The sequence below is a fragment of the Rhineura floridana genome, chromosome 11 (genome assembly GCF_030035675.1).
Source record: "Rhineura floridana isolate rRhiFlo1 chromosome 11, rRhiFlo1.hap2, whole genome shotgun sequence".
In the NCBI taxonomy this organism is placed as follows: Eukaryota; Metazoa; Chordata; class Lepidosauria; order Squamata; family Rhineuridae; genus Rhineura; species Rhineura floridana.
This window is the reverse complement of record NC_084490.1, coordinates 71,185,509-71,209,770: the sequence shown is the minus strand read 5'-3', so window position 1 is coordinate 71,209,770 and position 24,262 is coordinate 71,185,509. Positions and strand designations below refer to the sequence as shown.

Below are 24,262 nucleotides of genomic sequence, written 5' to 3'. Positions count from 1 at the left end.
TGTCTTTGGCATTTATGTGTCAAATGTTCTTGAAAACGAAAAATGCTGTATCACCTAGGTTTTGAGCTGACCTCTTAATTTCCTAAATTTATATCCGCAACATAAACATAGGATGTTTTAGAACTGCAACATTGCCAGATTGTTATATTTCATAGGTTTTGATTGCATATCTTGCCTCACTGGATTAATTTCTTTTGAAGGTACCAAGTGTTCATCTATTGTAGAATTCTTATACTGCCTGAAACATTGTGGGGCAGTGATGGTAAAGATGTCCTACAGGCACAGGAGCAAGCTTCTGTCTCACGTAGGGATGGAAACATCTGTCAGCTTTGGTTCAGTTTCTCATTTTCCCATTTCTGCAGCAATTTGCAATTTTTAAAAAAAAATCTTCATGAGAATTCTTCAGTATTTTAATGCTAATCCTAATAAATACATTTTTGAAGGCAGTTTTGACTAATGTACCCATTTTTGCAAGCCATTTCTCAGCATACACTGCATTTTTAATGTTGTTTTGCATTTTTATAAACATTGGTTGGCAAGCTGCATCGCAAAATTTGGATATGTGCAAATTTCAAAGGATGGCTGAGTTTCGGTTCTCATATAACAGCTTCTTCTTAAACAAACAACCTGTATTTTCCGTTTTATTGTTAATTTTTTTATTAAAAAACCAATACTTATTGTTGTAATAATCTTATGTAAACTGCTTTTTGAGGTCCACCTGAAAAGTGGTATGTTGAATAAATATTCTACACCAAATTGTGATTCTACACTAAAACTGATAATGATAACATGTTTCCTGTAAGGGGGAAAAAGAAGGGACTAATATTATATCTCAGCTCTTTAGCCCTGTCGCCTTAGGGTTCCAGGCAGCCAATTGGATCCTGATGTTGGCTGTCACTCAAACCCTGTACTATCTTACTCCAAGTCTGGGGTTTGGAGCATGAGGGGTCTGTCAAAAACACCTGATTTCTAAAATGGCTCAGAGGCAAAGAATTATGGGGATTTCATCTTGTCTGAAATGGGACCTCTGTGAAGGTAATGACTTGCAGTTTTCAGAGCTGAAGCTAGTTAATTAGGCCCAAACAAGAACACCTGCTTATCAGTGGTGCCTGGTATATCCAAGGCCACAGGCCTGAGAAGGTTTGTGACAGTTGGGCGCGAAAACTCCAGAAGTATTTCATCATCTGGAAGCCCCCTGATTGGCTAATTAATTCTTAGCTGTTGCTGACAATTTTTCCATAAGTATAGGATTCAAACTTTAGCCTTTGTTCCTCAATGTGATGGTGTTATCTGATGTTGAGGTTCCATTTTGCCATCTGCTATCCAGGCAATACATCTCTGGGGAAATGTGGAACCATGAAGTTATTTTGCTGTTTACCTCTTTGTAAGTATAGACTAGGTAGACAGTTATTTATTTATTTATTTATTACATTTATACCTCACCTTTCTTTTTTCATGAAACCCAAAGCAGTGTACATGTGGTTCCCAGGTGGTCTCCCATCCAGGCACTGACCAGACCTGACCCTGCTTAGTTTCAGCAGGGAGCTGGCCTTATGTGCCTTCAGACCATAGCCTGAGTTTTGTTATTTTGTCTGTGACTGTAAGTCTCTGTATTTTTACCTGGCCCCCAGGGGTGTGGGTTTTAAGGAACCAATTTGATGTTATATTTGTGCACTTATATTTTATTTAATAAAGCTGCTTCTTATTTACCTGTGTGTGTTCATTACAGGAGTGGTGTGGCCCTGAATCTGGTACCTTGGCTACTGACCATGGACTGCCATATCCTTTTGATATTTTCCCTAAGGCTCTAAGACAAGGAGTGTAACTTTGGCTCTTGTCTGTTGGAATCCTTGGCAGGTCTATTTCTGGCACTTCGGGTTTTCCCCTTGGCCTAGAGTGATTGACCAGGTTAAGGGGTGGTGGCACCTACCTTGCAGGGTGGTTGTTGGTTTGCTCAGCCTTGGTGAGGGAGGCACAGGTCTGTGCCTTGCCAGGATCAATTTGCCCTGGATTGGGAACTGAGTCCTGGGACTGAACTGGTGCAGGTTCATGACAGGGTCCTAGTTGGGCCCCAGAGTAAGTGGGATGTCAGTGGGCTGGTCCCTTTAAAGCTCTGAATGAGTATGTGGGCACCACTAACTTAGGATAGGTAGCATGGAAAATTGAGAAAAATGGTAAGTGAATGTTAGGACTGCCATTAATCTTGCATTCAGGGCTCCAGCATCTTTAATAGCTGTATGGTAGACAGAAAATCATCATACAGGTGTATTAATTACTACAATATTTACTACAATAACCTTAGCTAAATGGCAAGTGCCATTATTAGAATTCTTTTGGGCAAAACAGTCCCCTACACTAGCTACCAAAACAATAAAAAAGGGTATGGGGGTTCCTAATATTATATGTTATTATCAAGATGCAAAGATTGCAAGTATGAAAGATTGGTACTTCCCAGATAAAATAACAGAAGCAAAAGGTCTAGTCTTGGACAGACATTTAAAGAATATGATTTGGTATAAAGAAGAAAATGGGAAGAAATGGAGAACAGGGTTCCATCAATCCAGACATCTTTAGAAGTCTGATATAATTTTTTTTAAAAAACAGATTAAGTCCAGGATTCTTAACTTACTGTATCCATTCTATGCTTTCAGTCACTGTAATTCCATTAGGATTTTACATACAGTCTAAACCCCCCTCCCCCCCACTATAGATACCATTTCAATATCTTTGGATGTTCTGGACTTGGTAAAATAAATCCTTGTATTTCCACTGGTATCAGCACAGAAGTCCTTAATTACAAAGGCGACATAGTGATGAACAAATCCAACAACATTCCCTCGCAGCTTCACGATTGCCAAAGCAGCAAAGCCACTCCAGTGGCACCCCTCTCCGGCAGCTTCAATATCTTAAACAGAACTAGCCAGATCCCATTCCACCAGAAAGGGGGCTTGGAACAAAACAAAGACAGCCTCCTTCATTGCCCCTAAAAGACCAGGTCCGCAGCCTCGGGGTCATTCTTGACTCCCAGCTGTCCATGGAGGCTCAGGTCTCGGCAGTGAGCCAAGCAGCTTGGTATCAACTACATCTGATTAAAAGGTTGCAACCCTACCTGCCTGCCCATCTGCTCCCGGGGGTAATAGAGGCCCTGGTCTTCTCTCGCCTAGACTACTGTAATGAGCTCTATGTGGGGTTACCCTTGAAAACGGTCCGGAAATTGCAACTGATACAGAATGCGGCGGCACGTTGTTGTTTACCGGGCCCAATCCAAGGTGTTGGTATTGACCTTTAAAGCCCTATACGGTTTCGGCCCAGTTTATCTGAAGGAGCGCCTCCAGCATCACCAATTATGCCGCCTGACGAGATCAGCCGCGCAAGACCTTCTCTTGGTCCCACCAGTTAAGATAGCGAGGCTGGTGCGGACCAGAGAGAGGGCATTTTCGACTGTGGCCCCCACCCTCTGGAACTCCCTTCCTTTCGACCTTCGCCATGCCCCTTCCCTGATAGGTTTCCGCCGGGCCTTGAAAACCTGGCTGTTCAGGCAGGCCTACGGGACCTCTGGGGTGGTTTAGTTTTAATACTGATATTATTAATTATTATTATGATTCTTGTGTTTTTATTGTATTTATTGATGAAATTGTACGCCGCCTAGAGTGGCCGTTAATTCGGCCAGATAGGCGACTCAGAAATAAAATTTATTATTATTATTATTGTTGGAATATATGGGGTTCAACTCCAACTTGGGTTGAGGCTGCATGGGGTTAAAAAGGGTAGCTAGAGAGGAGACCTATTGGTTGCTAGGCTATACCTATCCCTTTGATCTCCTGCTGTCTCTTCCTTCCTGCTAGACTGATATGCAGAGGATGTTGATTCCAGTTCCTTCCCTCCTTCCCAGTCTTCTTTCTCTTGAGAGGGGAGCAGACGTTTTTCTTTGTCTCTCCCTCTCCTCCAAGCATGAGGGCTTGCTTCTCCAACTTAGCTAGTTAGCTAGATATAGGACTCTTTCCTATCAAGCATGTACTTCCAGAATAAAGTAGTTATTTCTTATTTTAAAGCTTAAAGTCTCTGTCTGACTAATTTGCAGGGAAGGTAGAATCTTTAGCAAAGATTCAAACACACATACATAAGCTCGCTCAGAACTCTCCATTCCTAGCATTGCGACTCTCCGACATGCATCCTACCATGGAGATAAAGTGGTAGCACTTCCATAAGAGATGCATTTGTTGTTTCTTATCCAGTCTTCTCCCACTAGCTTTCCACTCTTTTTTTTAATATGGTAATTTGTGTCTCTTTACTTTCAGCAAAATCACTCTAAACTTGTACATCTCCTTTGCTGTATCAGCATTAACACCTGTCAATAGTCACTGTCCTAATCTTCTGGCATAGTCACATGTGGCCCATTGCTTTGTTTTGGATGAAAGACATAGTCAAGCATGTCATGTCAATAATAATCAATGTGGGCTAGATGAAGGTGAACCCCACGATACATTGGATTCATCCTTTTTATTCTTGTTGATGGTTGAACACTTTTATTATTATGTCTTATTTTGTGTTATGGATTTTAAATGTTTGATCATTTCTGTTTTCTAATGATTTGTAAGTCAGTTTGAGACATTTTTGTTAAAAAAGCAATTAACAAACATTAATATTTGTCTCAGGTGTGTTGTTGGAGAAATGCAGAACATCCATGCTGATGATGCCTTGGGTTCAGTTCAGGAGTTTATGGCCTCCATGGCAACCATAGGACTGTCTTAAATTATCATTGGTCCAACACACAGAGCAGGACATACCCTTGATTTAGTCTTTGCTCCATGTGAGGAGGAGGGTAGTTTGGAAATATGTAGGGTGGATATCATCCCATTGTCATGGACAGACCACTTCCTGGTGAAATTTGGACTTGCAACAATTCTGTCCAGCTGTGGTGGTAGACCAGTTAGGATGGTCTGTGTCAGCTCTACACTGCATCAGCAGTGTCAGGGGGGGCTGGAAATTCCTGGGTCTTTGGCAGGGAAGGAAAGTCCTTAGCCAGCAGTCGGGTTGTAAATCTGCCAGGCCTATCCGAGGCGTACTTGCCGAGTCAGAAGTCCAGAAGCGAGGTCAGTGGAGGTCCGGGATCAATTGCCAAGGAGGTCAGTCAAAGAGATGCTGCAGGGAAACTAGGTCTACACAAAGCCACGCCTAACGTTGCAGTCAGCAACAAGCTGCAGCCAAGGTGTGCCTTATAAAGAGCAGGATGGACAGCAGGTGTGAGCCCTCAGCGTTTGGGCCTTAAGGAGACAGGCCTGCCTCTCTTCTGCCTGACCTTCTGCTGTCTACGTTCTGCAGGTGAGGGGGGAGTATCCTGTTCACTGTCTGTGTCTGGCTGAAGGGCTTCAGCTGTCCCTGGGGTGCTCTGCAGCTGAGGGGCAGAAGGAGCTGGATTCTCAGGAGGCTCCTCCGTGTCTCCTGCTGCTCCTGGGTCTGCTGCTGTTACTCCTGAGTCGTCCTCATCTGAGGAGTCCTCTGACGGGGCCATGACACTATCCCCCACCCCACGACCAACCCTCCGCCTCCCGCCAGGGCCCGGCTTAGCCGGGTAGAGCTGGTGGAAGCACCGGACCAGACGAGGGGCATGCACCTGCGCCACATCTTCCCATGAGCGTTCCTCAGGGCTGTACCCCTGCCAGTCTATGAGGTACTGGAGGCGGCCCCAATGCCTCCAGGAGTCCAGGATCTGTGCCACTTCGAATTCCTCTTCCCCGTTGACTTGTATCGGTGGGGGGGGGCGGCGGTTTACTACCCAAGGGGCGAGGCGGGAGAGTGGGGGTCAGCAGTGATCGATGGAAGACAGGGTGAATGCGCAAGGAGGCAGAGAGTTTGAGCCAGAACGCCACCGGGTTAATTTGCTGGGTGATCCGGAAGGGACCTGCATTCTGAGCCTCCAGCTTGTGAGACGGCCGTTGCGAACGCAGGAATTTGGTTGAGAGCCATACCCGGTCCCCTACCTTCAGCGGCGGGCCTGGTTGGCGGTGGCGATCAGCAAAGCGCTTATACGCGTCCTTGGCCTGCTCCAGCTGCTCCTTCAGGACTGCCTGCAGGGCTTGCAACTCCTGCAGCATGACATCTGCAGCGGGGACCGGCGACGAGGGTCGCACTGAGGGGAAGAATCGGGGGTGGTAGCCGTAAGAGGCAAAGAACGGGGTCTGGCGCGTGGAGGCATGCACAGAGTTATTATACACGAACTCCGCCAGCGGTAACAGATCCACCCAATTGTCCTGTTGGAAGCAGGTGTAACACCACAGGTATTTTTCGACGGTGGCGTTGGTACATTCTGTTTGTCCATCTGATTGAGGGTGGTGGGCGGAGGACAAGTGGATCTGGACGTTCAGGGCCCGAAACAGGGCCTGCCAGAACCGGGCGGTGAACTGGGCTCCTCGGTCAGAGATCAGGTGGTCGGGGAGGCCGTGTAACTGGAAAACCTGGGTCAAGAACAGTTGCGCAGTTTCTGGGGCAGAGGGTAGGCCGGCACAGGGGAGGAAATGGGCCATCTTGGTGAACAGGTCTACGACTACGAGGATGGTGGTCATTCCCTGGGAGGCCAGTAAGTCCGTGATAAAATCCAGGGAGACCGAGCGCCAGGGCCCGGGGGGGATAGGCAGTGGGAGCAGGAGCCCCGGGGGCTTGCCGGGGTGGCTGTTGGCTCGCTGGCAGGTATCACAGGCCGCTACATAGTCCTTGATGTCCGCTTGGACCCGGGGCCACCAGAAATCCCGTAGGACCAGGTGGAGGGTTTTCTACGTTCCAAAATGCCCTGCCGGCTGGCTGTCATGGCAGAGGTGGAGCACCTCTCCCCGCAGAGCTCCCGGGGGAACGTACAACCGGTTCCGGTGATACAAGAGGCCCTGCTGCAAGGAAAAGGGGCTGTCCCGGGCGGGCATCCCTGACTGGAGCTCTCGCTGCTGGGCCAGGGCGTAGGGGTCCTTTTGCTGCTGTTCCTGCACCCGGTCCAGGAGGGGTTGTGGCTGGTGGGTAGCGGCGAAGTTCTCTGGGCGAAGAATTGGGCGAAGGGGGCGATCGACCTGCTCGGCTCGGTATTCCGGCTTGCGAGAGACCGCGTCCGCTAGGGTGTTTCGGCGGCCAGGGAGGTAGGTGACCATGAACTGGAACCGGGAGAAAAACAGGGACCACCGGATCTGGCGTTGGTTCAGCCGTCGGGCGCTTTGCAGGTGCTCCAGGTTTCGGTGGTCTGTTCGTACCTGGACCGGATGGCATGCCCCTTCCAGGAGATGACGCCAGGTCTCGAAGGCTACTTTGATGGCCAGTAACTCCTTCTCCCAAATGGTGTAGTTCTGTTCCGAAGAGTTGAGTTTCCGGGAGTGGAATGCACAGGGGAGCAGGGACTGCTTGCTCCCCACCGGCTGAAGTAGGACCGCTGCCACTGCCTTATCCGATGCATCGGCCTCCACTATGTAAGGTCGGGTAGGGTCGGGTTGCTGGAGGATGGGTTCAGATGTAAAGGCGTGTTGGAGGTGCCGGAAGGCCTGTTGAGCGGCCTCGGTCCAAACAAACTTCTCTTTGCCTCGAAGCAGGTCTGATATGGGCGTGGTGAATTCGGAGAAGTGGGAGATGAACCGGCGGTAATAGTTGGCGAAGCCCAAGAAGCGCTGCACATCTTTGGGGCTTTGCGGAGCTGCCCAGTGGAGGATGGTCTCAATTTTGGCGGGGTCCATCTGGATACCCGAGGGCGAGATCCGATGGCCTAGGAAATCCACGGTCGTGAGGTCAAAGGCGCATTTTTCGAGCTTGGCGAAGAGGCGGTGCTCCCGCAGGCGCTGCAGCACCGCTCGAATGTGCTCCTTATGTTCCGAGGGGTTCCGCGAGTAGATCAGGATGTCATCCAAGTAGATCACCAGGAAGCGGTCTAGGAGGTCCCAGAAGATGTCGTTCATGAAGTGCTGGAAGACGGCAGGGGCGTTGCACAAGCCAAACGGCATCACGGTGTACTCAAAGTGCCCATAACGGGTGCGGAAGGCCGTCTTCCACTCATCGCCCTCCCGCATACGCACCAGGTTGTAGGCCCCTCTCAGGTCTAGTTTGGTGAAAATGCGAGCGCCCTGCAGCCGCTCTAACAGTTCTGGGATCAGGGGCAGAGGGTAGCGATTCCGAACTGTAATCTGGTTGAGGGCGCGGTAGTCATTGCACAGCCGGAGTTCCCCACATTTCTTTTTGACAAAGAGGACAGGGGCGGCTGCAGGGGACGTGGAAGGGCGAATGAACCCTCGGCGCAGGTCCTTGTCGAGGAACTCTCTGAGGGCTGCCAGTTCGGGTTCTGACAGGGAATAAAGCTGGCCCACGGGAATCTTGGCTCCGGGGAGCAGGTCAATGGGACAGTCGTAAGGACGATGGGGCGGCAACTGGTCTGCCTCTTGCTTCCCAAACACATCCGCGAACTCCCAGTACTGTTCCGGTAAGGCCTCGGGCACGGAGCTTGCCTCCTGGGTCATCAGGATGCGCTCCTTCGGCCTCCAGCAGTTGGCTTGGCAATAGGGGGATCCGAGGGTCAGTCGGCCCGTGGACCACTGGATGATGGGGTCATGCCGCTGGAGCCATGCCAGGCCCAGCACGACCGGGAAGTGGAGTGTGGCAGCCAGGTAGAACTGGAGGCTTTCCTCGTGCTCCCCCAGGGCCATGTCGAGCGGCACTGTCTCCTGTACTACAGGGCCCGAGGCGAGAAGCCGGCCATCAATAGTCTCCACCAGGAGGGGGCGGTGAATGGGTTGACTAGGAACCCGGTGGAGCTTGGCAAAGGACACGTCCATAAAATTGCTGGTCGATCTTGAGTCCAGCATGGTGGGTACTTGTAGGGTCCCCCTTCCGGGGACTGTCAGTGCGATCAACACGGTCAGATGCTTGGGCGGTGAGGAACTGAGGTGGCAGGCCCCTTGAACCATGAGGGTGCCCCGGCTCAGGGGCCTGTGAAGGCCGGGGCATGGGCGTTTCCCGAGGCAGGGGCTGTGGGTCGTTTCGCGGAACACTGGGCTGCAAAATGTCCTGGGCTCCCGCAATACAGGCAGAAGCCCTGTTGCCGGCATTGCAGCTTTTCAGCCGCAGAGAGACGTGGCCGAGCCCCTCCCAGCTGCATCGGTTCTGCCGGGGGTGTAGGGTCCTTGCCGACAGGCTCCGAGGGCCCAGCCACTGGGGCTGATGTTCTGTAGACTGGCCGGGGTCGGTTGGCAGCACGCCTGCTTTCCAGCCTCCCGTCAATCTGGAGACACAGGCGTATGAGGGCTTGCAGGGTTCCAGGGCGCTCCATCCTAGCTAGCTCTTCCAGGAGCTCATCCGACAGCCCCTCCTGAAACTGGTCCATGAGAGCGGCTTCGTTCCAGCCCAGGGTTTGTTGCAATAGACGAAAGTCTGTTACATGTTCCCCCAAGGGGCGTCGGCCTTGCCGCAGCCTGCGTATCCAGCAGTTGGCTGTGTCAGATTGGACTGGGTCCTCGAACATAGCCTTCAGTTCTCTGGTGAAGGCGGCTAGGTCGTTGAGCACGGGGCTCCGCTCGAGGAGCAGGGGCGTGGCCCATCTAGCTGCCGCCCCGGTGCAGAGGTTAATCAAGAATCCCACCCGGGTCTTATCATCTGGGAAGGCCTCTGGGCGTAACTCCATGAAGAGCTGGGCCTGGGCCAAGAAGGCTGAGAGCTGGTCGGAAGCCCCAGTAAATTTCTCTGGGAGAGTCACAGGGCACTTGGCTCTCCCTGTAGGGAGAGGGGGTGGTGCTGCTGCTAGCTGGGTTTGCCTTGGACGGCCAACAGCAGCTGGTCTACTTGTGAGCGCAGGAGCAAGTTTTCCTGCTGGAGTTGCTCCATGGTCAGCACTTCCCCCACTCCTTTGTTGCCTGCTTTGTTTGGGCTGACTGCAAACTGTCAGCTCTACACTGCATCAGCAGTGTCCGGGGGGGGGGGGGCTGGAAATTCCTGGGTCTTTGGCAGGGAAGGAAAGTCCTTAGCCAGCAGTCGGGTTGTAAATCTGCCAGGCCTATCCGAAGCGTACTTGCCGAGTCAGAAGTCCAGAAGCGAGGTCAGTGGAGGTCCGGGATCAATTGCCAAGGAGGTCAGTCAAAGAGATGCTGCAGGGAAACTAGGTCTCCACAAGCCACGCCTGACGTTGCAGTCAGCAGCAAGCTGCAGCCAAGGTGTGCCTTATAAAGAGCAGGATGGACAGCAGGTGTGAGCCCTCAGCGTTTGGGCCTTAAGGAGACAGGCCTGCCTCTCTTCTGCCTGACCTTCTGCTGTCTACGTTCTGCAGGTGAGGGGGGAGTATCCTGTTCACTGTCTGTGTCTGGCTGAAGGGCTTCAGCTGTCCCTGGGGTGCTCTGCAGCTGAGGGGCAGAAGGAGCTGGATTCTCAGGAGGCTCCTCCGTGTCTCCTGCTGCTCCTGGGTCTGCTGCTGTTACTCCCGAGTCGTCCTCATCTGAGGAGTCCTCTGACGGGGCCATGACAGTCTGTTCTCGGAGACTGATGAAATCTGCTCTGGGGAATTTTCCAGGTGATCCTATTGAGACTTTAGTCTCAGTATGGAATGTTGAGACTTGTAGGGCCATTGACACAATTGCTCTTGAGGACCCTGTCTGGTGCTGTGGAGCCCAATTTGCCTCTTGGTATACTGAGGAGTCTTAGTCAATGAAACAGATTGGGAGAAGGCTGAAGTGTAAGAGGCGTAAGTCTCACTCCAGAGCCGGCCAAGCATGTGTCCAAGCTCATAATCGGGCCTACCATGTGGCTGGGAGGGCAGCAAAGAGATCTTACTTTGTGTCATGGGCCTCAAGAAGAACTTTTGGCAAGATTGGGAGGATGATGAATGTGTTATAGATGTCATAGAGGGAGCTTGGAAAACCACAGGAGAAATGTTTCCAGAAATCTCTGGCAGCTCGGAGTCCGGTTGTTTAATCGGTGCCCATCCACACCCCTCAGCATCTCTGACAGGGAGAAAGGAATTCCCACTGGCACCCAGCCCAGACATAACCAATGAGCAAATAGAACCAGGCCATAGTGATAAGCTGGGTTTAGAGGAAACGCTGACAGTCCCTTCAAGGTCAAAGCAGTTGGGGAAAGGGCTAGCTTCAATTACAATAAATGCTCTCTGCTTCCAGAAGAAGCACCAGTCTTGTAGAACAGGGTAGAAAATGCTAGAGTAGCTATTGCCAGAAACGTGCCTGCCCATTTATCTGATATATATGTGAGTAGTTGAGCCTGTTTAAATTTATTGTGAGAATGTCTATTGCTGCCCTCACCTTCCCTAGTTTGTTCTTGAGATATATCTAGTCTGTTATTGTTTTTATATTCTGCGACATACCTAGTTTGCTCCAGTTTTTGTATCTTGATTCAAGCCTCAAATGTGTTCCTGTACTGACTTCTGGAATAAAACTTCATTCAGAAAAATCCAGTCTCCGAGTCTCTTTGGTTGGGAGCCAGGACACTTCGTTGCCTCTATTGCATATTGAGGAGCCACCCAGCAGGATTGTTCTGTGTGGTCTGGAGTTTGGGGATGGACCTCTGGAGCACACATTGTTTAACTAACTGGCTGGCCAAACACTTTGAGGATTAAAACATTTAGCTCTGCAGTGATTTAGACACAGCGATTGTGGCAGTGCCAGCTGAGGTGTTAGATTGAACCTAGTGTTGTGGGATCAGTTCCAGTTAATGTGACCTGATGATGTGGACAGGATGCTTGCAGTGATGCACCCAACCACTTGCTCCTTAGAGCCTTGTCCTTCCTGGCTTATTAAAACTAGCCGGAGTGGCATGGCTGAATGGGTCATGGGCATAGTAAACGCATCTCTCTGTGATGGACTGATGCCTGTTGCCCTCAAAGAAATGGTGATGTGTCCACTTCTGAAAAAGCCCACTCTGGGCCCAGTGGAATGTAATCACTTTAGATCATTTGCCCAACACCCCTTTCTTGGCAAAGGTGGTGGAGAAGGTGATTGAGGAGCAACTGCAGGTATTCCTGGATGAGACTGATTAAGTAATGCACTACAGTCTGGGTTCAGTTCAGGTTTTGGAGTTGAATCAGCTTTGGTCACCCTGATAGAATACCTTGATAGAGAGAGAAACGGGGAGTGCAGCCCTGCTCGACCTCTCAGCAGCTTTTGATACTATTGACCATTATATCCTCCTGGACTGACTCAGAGGGATGAGTGTCAGGGGCACCATATTATGATGGTTCTGTTCTTATCTATAGGGCTATATTCAGAGAGTAGCACTTCTCCTTGGCCCCCTGGAACTCGTGCTGTGGGGTTCCACAGGGTACTATCCTTTCCCCAGTGCTATTTAACATCTATATGAAGCAGTTGGGAATGAGTTTTGGAACAAGGTGTCATCAATCTGCTGATGACACACAATTCTATTTCTCCACAACATCTGAATCAGAAGAGGCTGTGAAAGCTCTGGATCAGCATCTAAATGCAGTGGTAGACTGGATGAGGGCTAAGAAACTGTGCTTAAATCCTGGGAAGATAGATGCTCTTTTGGTGGATGGTTCTCGTGTCTGGGAGATAGGCAGGTTTTGGTTGGGATGTTCTGGATAGGGCTGCACTCCCTCTGAAGGAGTAGGTGCATAGCTTGGGGGTACTCCTGGATACATTTCTGTCACTAGAAGCTCAAGTGTCCTCTGTGGTTAGGAGTGCCTTTTACCAGCTTTGCCTGGTTTGCCAGCTACAGCAGTTCCTGGAAAGGGATAGCCTGACAGCTGTAGTCCATCCATTGGTAACCTCAAGGCTGGATTATTGCAATGTGCTATATGTAGGGCTGTGTATGGGCCTGGTTCAGAAGGTCCAGCTGGTGCAGAATATAGTGGCCATACTGCTGATGGGGGCACATGGCCAACAAACATCTCCACTAACAACCCATCGTTACTGAGCCAGGTTCAAAGTTCTTGTTCTAATTTATAAAGCCCTGAACAACATAGATCTAGGGGCACCTCAACCCTCGTATCCCAGCTCGATAATTGAGATCATCTGCTGGAAAATAATTGGTCATCCCCTGAGTTAGCAAGGCTCATCTGACAGCAACAAGAAATTGAGCCTTTAATGTCATTGGCCCAGTCCTATGGAATGCCCTGCCAATAGAGATTCAGCAGGCACCTTCTATTCTGATTTTTAAACGTCTGCTGAAAACTTTCTTACGTCACCAGGCTTATGCAGGCAACCAAGACAGTATCTTTCTGCAATAAGCAGTTGATTGAGTTCTGATTTTAAATTTATATATGGTTTTGTTCTGTGTTTGTATATGTTGTAAACCGGTTTGATTTTTTAAAAAAATGAATAGCGGTGTATAATTCTTTATATAAATAAATACCCGTAAACCGCTTTGTGAGGTTTGCCTGAAAAGCGGTATATAAATGTCTTAAATAAATAAATAATCTGCTTTGGGCAACCCCAAATACTTGATTGTGTCTTGTGCCCAAACAACGCACTGGACCAGACAAGATTCTAGGCTGTGTCATACAGAACAATTTCCTGGAGATGTGGATGTCTGGTTTGGGGTGTCCCAAAGCTTATTGTAGGGCTGAAAACACCTTATATATTTATAGATATTATGACGCTTATTGTTATTATTAATGAAATTTATGTCACCCCATTTGGAATACTGTGTACAGTTCTGGTTATCTCATCTCAAAAGGATATTGTAGAGCTGGAAAAGGTTCAGAAAAGGGCAATCAAAATGATCCAGGGGATGGAGAAACTCAGAGCTTAGAAGATTACTTTTAAAAAGTAATAAATTACAGTTACAATTAGATGCCCCCCAAAAGTAGTAATTACCGGTACAATTGCTCTGAAAGTAACTGATTACTTTACTTGTTCTCAAAAGTAATCACTACAATTACATTTCAGTTACTTTTTTAAAAAACGCCTACAAGGCGGGCCTATGGGATTGGGGAGGATTAATTTTATAAGGTTTTAAATAGAAATTGGTTTTAAATTGATTATGATTGTGTTTGCTTGTATTTTATTTTGTATTATGTACTGCTGTCTATCATTGTAAGTCGCCTAGAGTGTCCACTAACCTGGACAGATAGGCGACCAACAAATAGAATTTATTATTATTATTGTTATTAAGGTGCTGGCCTTGGCTACTACACATATAAGTAGCCTAAAACAACATTAAAAATACACGCATTTATACAGAGGTAGTAGATTAATTCTTTTTATCCATAAGATAGCAATGGTGGTCTCTCCACTGGTAAGGGAGGTGGGGAGGGAGGCAGAGGCCACAACTCAGAACCAGGGCCTGCCCCAGGCATGCCAGGGCCCTTGGGCATCAGCTTGCCTTGGGCCCTGGTGTGTGTGCGCATGCGTGTGCATGTGCACATGCACACGCACATCTCCGCCTCCCACGCACCCCCACCTACCTGCCTCTTGTCTTTTAGCATTGCCATTAACCAAGATGGTGGCCACGGTGTCCCTAAGGGGATGAAGCCTCTGCTGCTATCTTGGTTTATGGCACGCTTGTGTGCTACACGCGCACATCTCTGCCATCAACCAAGATGGCAGCAAGGGCTTCAGCACCTTAGGGAAACCTCAGACGCCATCTTCATTAAGGACAATGCTAAAATAAGACGTACTTTGGGGCGGTACAGGCAGCAAAGAAACAACATATCACTGCCTCTATTGAAGCCTCTATTTCCCGTCCGGCGGAGCTGTTTCAAACCGTCAGAGGGCTTCTACATTCTGGCCCTAAGGACGTGATGGAATCTTCTAAAGCTCGATGTGACGAATTTGCAAAGCACTTCCAGAATAAGATCTCTTGCATTCGCCAAGACTTAGACTCCAAAGTTATAGCAGTGGAATCAACTGAGGTCTCCGGAGCACAGTCTGGTCATATTTTGTTGGATGAGTTTCAGTTGGTACAGCTTGAGGACGTTGACAAGGTGCTTGGACTGGTGCGTGCAACCACTTCTGTGTTAGATCCTTGCCCCTCCTGGCTAATAAAAGCTAGCAGGGTGGCCACTGCCGGTTGGGCCAAGGAAGTGATTAATGCCTCACTAGGTGAGGGAGTGGTCCCGCACTGCCTTAAGGCGGCGGTGGTGAGACCGCTTTTGAAGAAATCTTCCCTGGACCCAGATAATTTGAATAACTATAGGCCGGTAGCAAATGTGCCATTCCTGGGCAAGGTTCTGGAGAGGGTGGTTGCATCCCAGCTCCAGGCACTCTTGGATGAAACCGATTATCTGGATCCATTTCAATTGGGTTTCAGGCCCGGTTTTGGTACGGAAACAGCCTTGGTCGCCCTGTATGATGACCTGTGTCGAGAGAAAGACAGAGGGAGTGTAACTCTGTTGATTCTCCTTGATCTCTCAGCAGCTTTTGATACCATCGACCATGGTATCCTTCTGGAGAGGCTTGCGGATTTGGGAGTTGGAGGTAGTGCCTGGCAGTGGTTCCGCTCCTATCTGGCAGGCCATCTCCAGAAAGTAGTGCTTGGGGAGCATTACTTGATACCCTGGGCGCTCCAATATGGAGTCCCGCAGGGATCAGTTCTGTCCCCCATGCTCTTTAACATCTATATGAAGCCGCTGGGTACGGTCATCAGGAGTTTTGGAGTGCGCTGTCATCAGTACACTGATGATACGCAGCTCTACTTCTCCTTTTCATCTTCTTCAGGTGAGGCTGTCAAGGTCCTAAACCGATGTTTGGCCGCGATAATGGACTGGATGAGAGTGAACAAATTGAAGCTCAATCCAGACAAGACTGAGATGCTGTTAGTAAATGGATCCCCTGACCAGTTGGATGTTCGACCTGTTCTGGATGAGGTTACACTCCCCCTGAAGGAGCAGGTGCGTAGCTTGGGAGTCCTTTTGGACCCGTCCTTGTCACTTGAGGCACAGGTGGCCTCGGTGGCATGGAGTGCTTTTTACCAACTTAGGCTGGTGGCCCAGCTATGCCCGTATCTGGACAGGGAACATCTTACCTCAGTTATCCATGCTCTGGTAACCTCAAGATTGGACTACTGCAACGCACTATATGTGGGGCTGCCCTTGAAGACGGTTCGGAAACTGCAGCTTGTGCAAAATGCAGCGGCCAGATTAATAACTGGGACCAAGCAGTCGGAACATGTGACACCAATTCTGGCCCGCTTGCACTGGCTGCCTATACGTTTCCGGGCCCAATTCAAGGTGCTGGCTTTGACCTATAAAGCCTTACACGGCACGGGCCCACAATACCTGGTGGATCGTCTCTCCCGATACGAACCCACCCGTGCACTACGCTCAACATCGAAGGCCCTCCTCCGGGTGCCTACTCAGAAAGACGCCCGGAAGGCGACTACAAGAAAGAGGGCCTTCTCAGTAGTGGCCCCCGAATTATGGAACACCCTTCCTGACGAGGTACGCCTGGCACCTACTTTACTATCCTTTCGGCGCCAGGTGAAAACCTTCCTCTTCGCCCAGGCATTTTAATATTTTTAATATTTTTAATATTTTTAATATTTTTGTATTGTAGTATCTGTATTATTGTTGTATATGTCAGTTACATGTTTCATCTGTTTGTTTAATTGTTGATTTGATGATTATGTGGTTTTAAAATTGAAATGTAAATTTATATTTTTATTGTTGTACACCGCCCAGAGAGCTTTGCTATGGGCGGTATAAAAATTGAATTAAATAAATAAATAAATAATAAAATAAAAGGCAGGAGACAGGTAGGTGGGGTGAGGGAATGGCGGGCAGGTGGACACTCCTGCCCTGCGATCCACGGCAGCAATACTGCCGCAGATTGTGGAAGGGGAGTGGAGGGGCCCCTGTAGCTCCAGGGACTCTCAGCCAGGGCCCCACCTGGCCGCCCTTTAGAACCAGCCCTGCTCAGAACTTTGCACGTCAACTCAAATGCAACTGCCCCCACTCAGCCAGCAAGCATAATCTCTCTCACTTAACCACCTCCCGGACCCTGCCCTGCCACCAACTAAGGGACACTCACCCAAGCAAACATTTTCCCCTGAGATGCAAAAAAGTTAAATACTGCAAATGCAGCACACTAGCCAGAGAGGGTGGTGGAGGCCACTTTGTGTGCCAAGTGCAAACACGCACACACACAGAGAAAGAGAGAGTCATCTTTCACCTCCACTATTCTTTATCTCCATTCTTCTGCTGCCTCCTCCTTCTTTATCCATGTTCTTGCCCTCTGGCTCCTTTTTGCCTCCACTTCATTCTTCACCACCACCATCCATTTTTTGAACAATTGTTTTCTCCACTCCACCCCGTCTCACTCTCCACCTCCTCCGTCGTCTCCTCCTACTCACCCACAGAGCACGAGGGAAGAGCGATGCTGCACAGAAGCCCAGTTTGAGGCACATGATTTTCATCCACAAATCAGAGGAGCAGAAGACTTCCCCTGCTCCCCCCCCCAGTAATGCCCAAAAGTAATGCTGGAAGCATTACAATTACTCCTCAAAAGTAGTAAAATTACTCCTAGTTCTATTACAATCAGAAAGGAATCATCCACTGTTTCCTCAAAAAAGTAATGATTTACTTCCAAGCTCTGGGTAAACTCCCCTATGGAGAAAGATTGTAGCATTCTGAGCTTTTTAGTTTAGAGAACAGGAGAGTAAGAGGTGGCATAATAGAAGTGTATAAAATTATCTATGGCATGAAGAAAGTGAATAGCGAAAAGGTTTTCTCCCTCTCTCATAACACTAGAACTCATGGGCATCCAGTGAAGCTGAATGTTGGAAGATTCAGGACAGACAAAAGAAAGTACTTATTTACACAATGCATAGTTAAACTATGGAATTCGCTCCCACACGATGCAGGGATGGCCACCAACTTGGATAGCTTTAAAATAGGATTCGATAAATTCATGAAGGAAAAGGCTATCAGTGGCTACCAGCTGTGATAGCTATGCTGTGCCCCCATAGTTTGATATAGTATGCTTCTGAGTAGCAGTTGATGGAAACCTCAGGAGGGGAGATTGCTCTTGCACTCAGGTCCTGCTTACAGGCTTCCCAGAGGCAACCGGTTGTCCACTGCAGGAACAGGATGCTGGACTAGATTGGCCATTTGCCTGATCTAGCAGGTTCTTCTTGTTATATTCTTTTGATCTTATCTCACCTTTTCTCCAAAAGGAGCCCAGGGTGGCAAATACACAAAGAATAAAACATCTAAAAATAATTCCAATGCAGATACAAAGTGGAAAAGCTATCTCCTTAAAAAGTAGGAAGAGGATGTAGGTGTCAAAAAGACAACAGAAACAGCAAATATTTATTGTCATGGGAGTGTTATGCTTGACAGTACCTTGTGCTTAAACCAAGTATTGGGCTAAGTACTATGCTGTGGCATGCCATAGGGACGTATGGGGGTATGTTTTGGGGTTCATTATTCCTTATTAATATCTGCATAGTATACTTTGGCTGTTATTGGCATGGGGGCAGTACATTGGGCCAGACATAATGCTGTGACACATTGTAGAGGACAATCTCCCAGAGGTTTGGGTTTATGATTTTGAGTGACCCAAAGTTATTTTGGGGTGCACACCCCTAATTCTTGTTTATTTCTATATACATTGTTTATTATTGACATGGGGATGCCATGTCAGACAGTTTTTATAATATCTTATGTGAAATTTGGAGGGGTCTTCAGGAGCCAGGTAAAATTGTTATGGGAGACAAATCCAGCATACAGGTTTCCAGTGGGCCATCCCCAAAATGAATAAACATTATGAACATTATTTATATAGCATTAAACTAGAAAATTGGCTTACACCGGTTTTTCATTTAGCAACTCAGAGGGTTTCTGTAACTTTGTTCTTTATCATTAACGTCATATCTTGGGAAGACGGTTGCTTTAGTTAGATGTAACGGGATATGTTTTCCATCTTCCATCCTAGGACAATGATTCCACCAGGAGAATGTCTGTATGCTGGGAGGAAAAGACGGAAACCCATCCAGAAACAGTTAAGTATTTATTTTTGTTGGTCCTGTCTGTTTATTTATTCCTTTTAGTTCTCACAATAGGCCTTTGAGACAAGTCTTACTTTTATCTATTTTATTATATTCATTTATATTCTGCTGTTTCTCCAACAAGCTCATGGTGCCATACATGGTTCTCCCCCCCCCCATTTTATCTTTATAAAAACCCTGTGAGTAAGGTTCTGTGGAGAAATAATGAATTGCCCGAGGTCATCTAGTAGGTATTTATTGTAGGGTTAATATGTCCCCCTTTGTTTGGGATAGTATTTTCCCAGCCTGATGGAGTGTATGTCTGTTCATACTGGGAGGTATGATGTCTCAACCTTGCCCTCAGTGTTATATTTAAGCATATTCAACTATTATTCCTTCAACACCGTGAACTATAGTTCTCGGAGGGGGGGGAGTTAGGTATCTGTAACAGAATTGTTTGTACCACACCATATTACAATTCTCAAGATTCTTTGGGAATGCCATGACAGTAAGGGCTGAACCTACACATTATGATAATTGAGTTGCTTGTAATCATGTTGTTTTTCTCTTTCTCAATTTAATTATAGGCATTGGGGAGCACTGTACATTGGGAATGCAGCATGTTGAGAAGGGAGTTTAACCGTTCCCCATATTGTTGTTGTTCTATGCCTTCAAGTCGATTATGACTTATGGCGACCCTATGAATCTTTCCTCCGTGGCGCAGAGTGGTAAGTGGCGGTAATGCAGCCGAAGCTCTGCTCACGGCCGGAGTTTGATTCCAACGGAAGGAGGAAGTCGAATCTCCGGTAAAAAGGGCCGAGGTCCACTCAGCCTTCCATCCATCCGTGGTTGGTAAAATGAGTACCCGGCCTATGCTGGGGGGTAAAGAAAGGCCGGGGAAGGAACTGGCAATCCCACCCCATATATATGGTCTGCCTAGTAAAGGTTGCAAGACGTCACCCTAAGAGTCGGAAACGACTCACACTGTAAGTGCGGGGACACCTTTACCTTTTTATGAATCTTTTTGGATAGTCTCATACCACAACTGTAATGAACACATGCACACACACATGTGCTGCAATTGGGCTTAAAAAAAGATTTCACTGGCATCAATGTGACCTTAATTGCAGTGCAGGGTAGTAATGTTGATTTTCATTGAAATCATGTTGGGGAGAAAGTAAACATCCCCTCCTCATGGGCTGCACTCCCAATGAATATAGCCCACTCCCTGTGCCTGTAATCAAATAAAGAAAAAAACACAACTTGATTGCAAACAACACTTAAAACATATAAAAAATGAATCAAATTGTGGTTGGTTCTTCAGAATGTGAAGAGCAACAAAACAGGACAAAGCCCTTTCTTTAACAAATACACATTGGGACAGAAATTGACAAGATGTTACATCCTTACCAAGGAAGCAGGTGTCCCATTCAGAGTGGGATCCATGACGCTGAGACGCAGGTGTAATTAATTCTTGTTTTATTAGAGTAATAGATACATCAAAAGCAGTACATTTCATAGAGAGCACTAAACTAACTCACTAGAATTCCCTACCTGCACTCTAGACATGCTCTGCAATGTAGAAAGAAAGTTGACTCAGCAGCTCCTCCCCTGGAGCCGCAGGTTTAAGTAGGGAAAGTCCTTGATTAATGTTACATAGTGATTAGGCAGTGAGGAGTATTTTTGGCAGTTAATCACCAATATAAAACCTCTATTGAAATTGGTGATTTTTCTGTGTAAATGTTTGAGTGCAGCCCGATTTCTGGGATGGGTTAGCTTTTAATACCGTTTAGCTTAATTATTGACTGTGGTTTTTGGTTTTATATTGTATTTTATTATGTCAGTGTACGTCGCCTAGAGTGACCGTTAATTCGGCCAGATAGGCGACTCATAAATAAAATTTTATTTTATTTTTTATTATAGAGGGGAAGAGTTGGCCCTCCAACTTATTCAGGTGTGAAACCCCTGATTTACATACTATACAAGAATCATTTTGCAAATGGTATAAAATACAACCAGAGCTAAGTTTGGTACTTATAATAGCATATACAATTTTGGGTCAAATAGTTATGCCAAATCTTAATTTTTGCTACAGCAAAAGACATGATCTTTACAACTAGTTTATTCTTATCTGACAGTAATACATTTCCATGGAGCTGACCAAGACTAAAATCTAGTGCAACAAAGGATGCTATAGGGTTTTCTCTCTCTCTCTCATTGTTAAATAGTCAATACTGAAAGCTGCTGTTGCCAGTGTAAGACTCTGAGTCTTTGTAACATGTGTTTTCTGCAAACAGGAGGCCTGCACTTGAGAATGGGAAGTCTAATCCTTCAAAGAGACATAGAGACCGCTTGAATGTTGAATTAGATCACCTGGCCAGCCTCCTGCCTTTCCCACCAGACATAATAGCTAAACTGGACAAACTCTCTGTCTTGCGTCTTAGCGTCAGTTACCTTAGAATCAAAAGCTTCTTTCAAGGTAAGTCTTCAAGTCATAAAAAATATTTTCTTGAAGTCTTAAGGGAATATTGTCAAGCTAGGAGACTTTTCCATTCCTTATTCTGATTTAGCTAGCAATAACTGCATAAATTTGTTTTCATGTCTGTCCTGTTTAAAGCCAGTCACAAGAAGAATTCAAGATTTGCTTAAAAGTGTAGGCTTCCTTACACTTGGGGGAACTTTGGGGAGGGGAACAAGCTTATATAACTCTAGGACTGTCATGAAGGAGAGTTCATTCCTTTTTTCTCCAGACTGTTCCTTGTGACTCTTACGTGTTTTTGTCAGCAATCTCTCTTAATAACGGAGTGGATTCTACAGAACATGTTTGCCAATTTTTGAAAAGACAGGGGGAGGGGGAGACAGAAAAAGGTCTGACCAAGTGTCAGCAACTGAAGGCTCCTGGGTAAAATCCAGCTCTCTGGAGAAGTTCATCATGTGCCATTCTGGAGACAAAGGGTTTGTTGCTTTGGCTCCCCAACCCTCACTCTTTTCCTCTGGAAAAACTAGCAACGTCTTTGAACTTTTGTTCACACCTATTCTAGAAACACAATGCTGCTACTGAGCTTTTTTCCTTTGGCTTAGTCCTCATTGAGATAGTAAATCTGTGTTTGGAGTATATCATTTCAGATTGTTCATGCAGGGGTTTACATGATGGAATGCTATTTGATACAAAAATATAGAAAAGTAGCATGTCAAGGAGAACGCTAGGCTAGAACGATTTTCCTGTCACATTAGTTTTCTTTGTGAAGCAACAGGTGCCAGTACCCCCCCCCATTAACCACAGAGCTGGAGCCCACTCTCTCTCTCCCCTTCTCCCACATTATACATCTTTCTACTTGAAGTCTGCATTGCTGTGTGAGCTAGCCCCCATATCTCCAGATGGAGAGGGGAATACAAACTTTTTTCAAGCAATTCCCTATAGAGGTATAGTGTTCAAGTGACAAAACCCACTGATCCCTTTAAAAAAGCATTATTTTCTTGAGATAGGAAACACCTGGCCAATCAGATGCATAAAGTGGTTTGTTCCTGATTACCCACAACCAATCCACTGCAAGCTCTTTAAAATATCCCCTCCCCCCATTTTGCTCTTATTAAGAATTCATTCAGGGTGCATTCAGCCAATCAAATTGTTGTGGCTGCTACAGTTCTGTTCTGAGAGAGAGGAGCTTAGCGAACATTCTGTCTGGGAGTCTGGGCAGGAAGCAGCTGGAGGAGGCAAGATGTGTTGGTTTTGTGTAAACCAGGGTCAAGAAACCATGACAATATCTGCTGGTTTCTGTGCTGGGGGAAAAAGCTCTTCCTGCTATTTCTGCCCAATCCCAGCTCCTCACCTTCCTCTTTCCTCTCCCCCCCACCCCTTAATCTCTCCTTTTCTTACTCCTTACAGCCTTGATGTTTTTCCTCCACCAATGGTCATCCACAGGGGGAAGGGGGCTACTTGCCCCTTCAAAGGACCATAACCCCCAATTCCCAGCTTTCTTTTTTAAAAAAAGAGTAAGTTTCTAACTTTGTAGAACCTGAGACATGAGGCAAATATGAGATATTTGTCTCATTTGTTTTGTGAGAAACTGGGCTGCTCCCACCTTTCAGTGTTTTAGCCAATGAGCGAAGAAGCCATAGCAATGATCCACGCTTTGACTCCCATCTACCCTACTCGGCTTTATCTGGTGGCATTAGTTAGATCCTTGCTTTGTTTTTAAGCCTTTTCTGCTGGTCTTCCCTGGTAGAGAAGGGATTGCAGCCCCACAGAAAACAATTCATGTACCTAGGATTTTAGCATAGCTACGACTGGGGAGTAGTGTGTCTCCTCAAAAACAAAAGGTAGCAGGAAAGACAGGAGCTCATGATCTTTTTAACAGAGGTCCTATTTCATTCAAAACTATGGTTTTCAGTTGTAAACACTTTAAAAATTACACTATTGATGCCAGTGAGGACGTAGTCCATCATTATTATGTCCATATTGCAGTGGGCAGGATTGCTGCTGAGAGTGTGGGTTACACCAACCTTGCAAAGTAGCTCAATGTCGTTATACCCATTTGCTGAAGAAAGTGGAGGAGGTAATGTATGATAACTCTGACGTACAGTCCAGTGTTATTAATCTGATGGGGGGGCAGGGGAGAATGCAGTGGGGAGGGGGCTGGGAAGTTGATTGTAGCAATAGTGAAATTAAGGGCTGGAAGAGGTCAAGGGAGCCAGGGAAAGAACTGAGGGCTTCAGCAGTGAGTGGAAAGATGTCATCTGGATACTACCCATTAAGAGCCAACAAAAGGGTAGACATGGAATACAAGTTTTCAGAGGCCAGGTCTATCCAGCCCTGACCACTGCTCAGTCACCAGATCTACCAGAAATTGTAGCTCTTTTCTGTGATGCTAGTTGTGTATATTTATTTATGTATTTGTAATATTTACTACTCACTCACTCTAGTGTAAAGATTCTTGTGGATGCCTATGCCTCCACCACAAACTCTCTGTGTGGCAAGTGTGGTTTGCCTAACATGACCTGTGGCTCAGCCTATCCCTAGCTCCATGTGTTGATAGCTGCCCTGTCCTTCATCTCACCAGCTTTAGTGGGCAGTAGCTGCCACTGCTCTGGAGGAATACTGTGGAGAGTTGCTATAATATAGGGGCTGAGGCTGCAATCCTACACACATTTACATGGGAGTAAATGCTACTGAACTCATACTTCTGATTAGACTTGTATAGGATTGTACTGTGAAAGTCTGGCCACATTTCAGCAATTAAACCTCTGCTTCATAAGTAAGTAATAAGCCAAGATATGCATGACTATAGGTGCTCACATGCAGTCACTTATTCCTTTGGCAAGCAAGCAAACAAGCCAGGGAGCTGCAGTCCACTTCCTG

The 24,262-nt window shown here is 47.1% G+C and overlaps 1 protein-coding gene across 1 annotated transcript in view; it reads left to right on the top strand.

Moving 5' to 3' along the window:
* Positions 1 to 24,262, top strand: part of AHRR (aryl hydrocarbon receptor repressor) — a 136,498-nt gene that overhangs the window by 18,746 nt on the left and 93,490 nt on the right. Inside the window, 2 exon segments of the mRNA XM_061590554.1 lie at positions 18,852 to 18,917; positions 21,201 to 21,382. Coding sequence (XP_061446538.1) covers positions 18,856 to 18,917; positions 21,201 to 21,382 — 244 coding nt within the window. The 5' untranslated portion in view covers positions 18,852 to 18,855.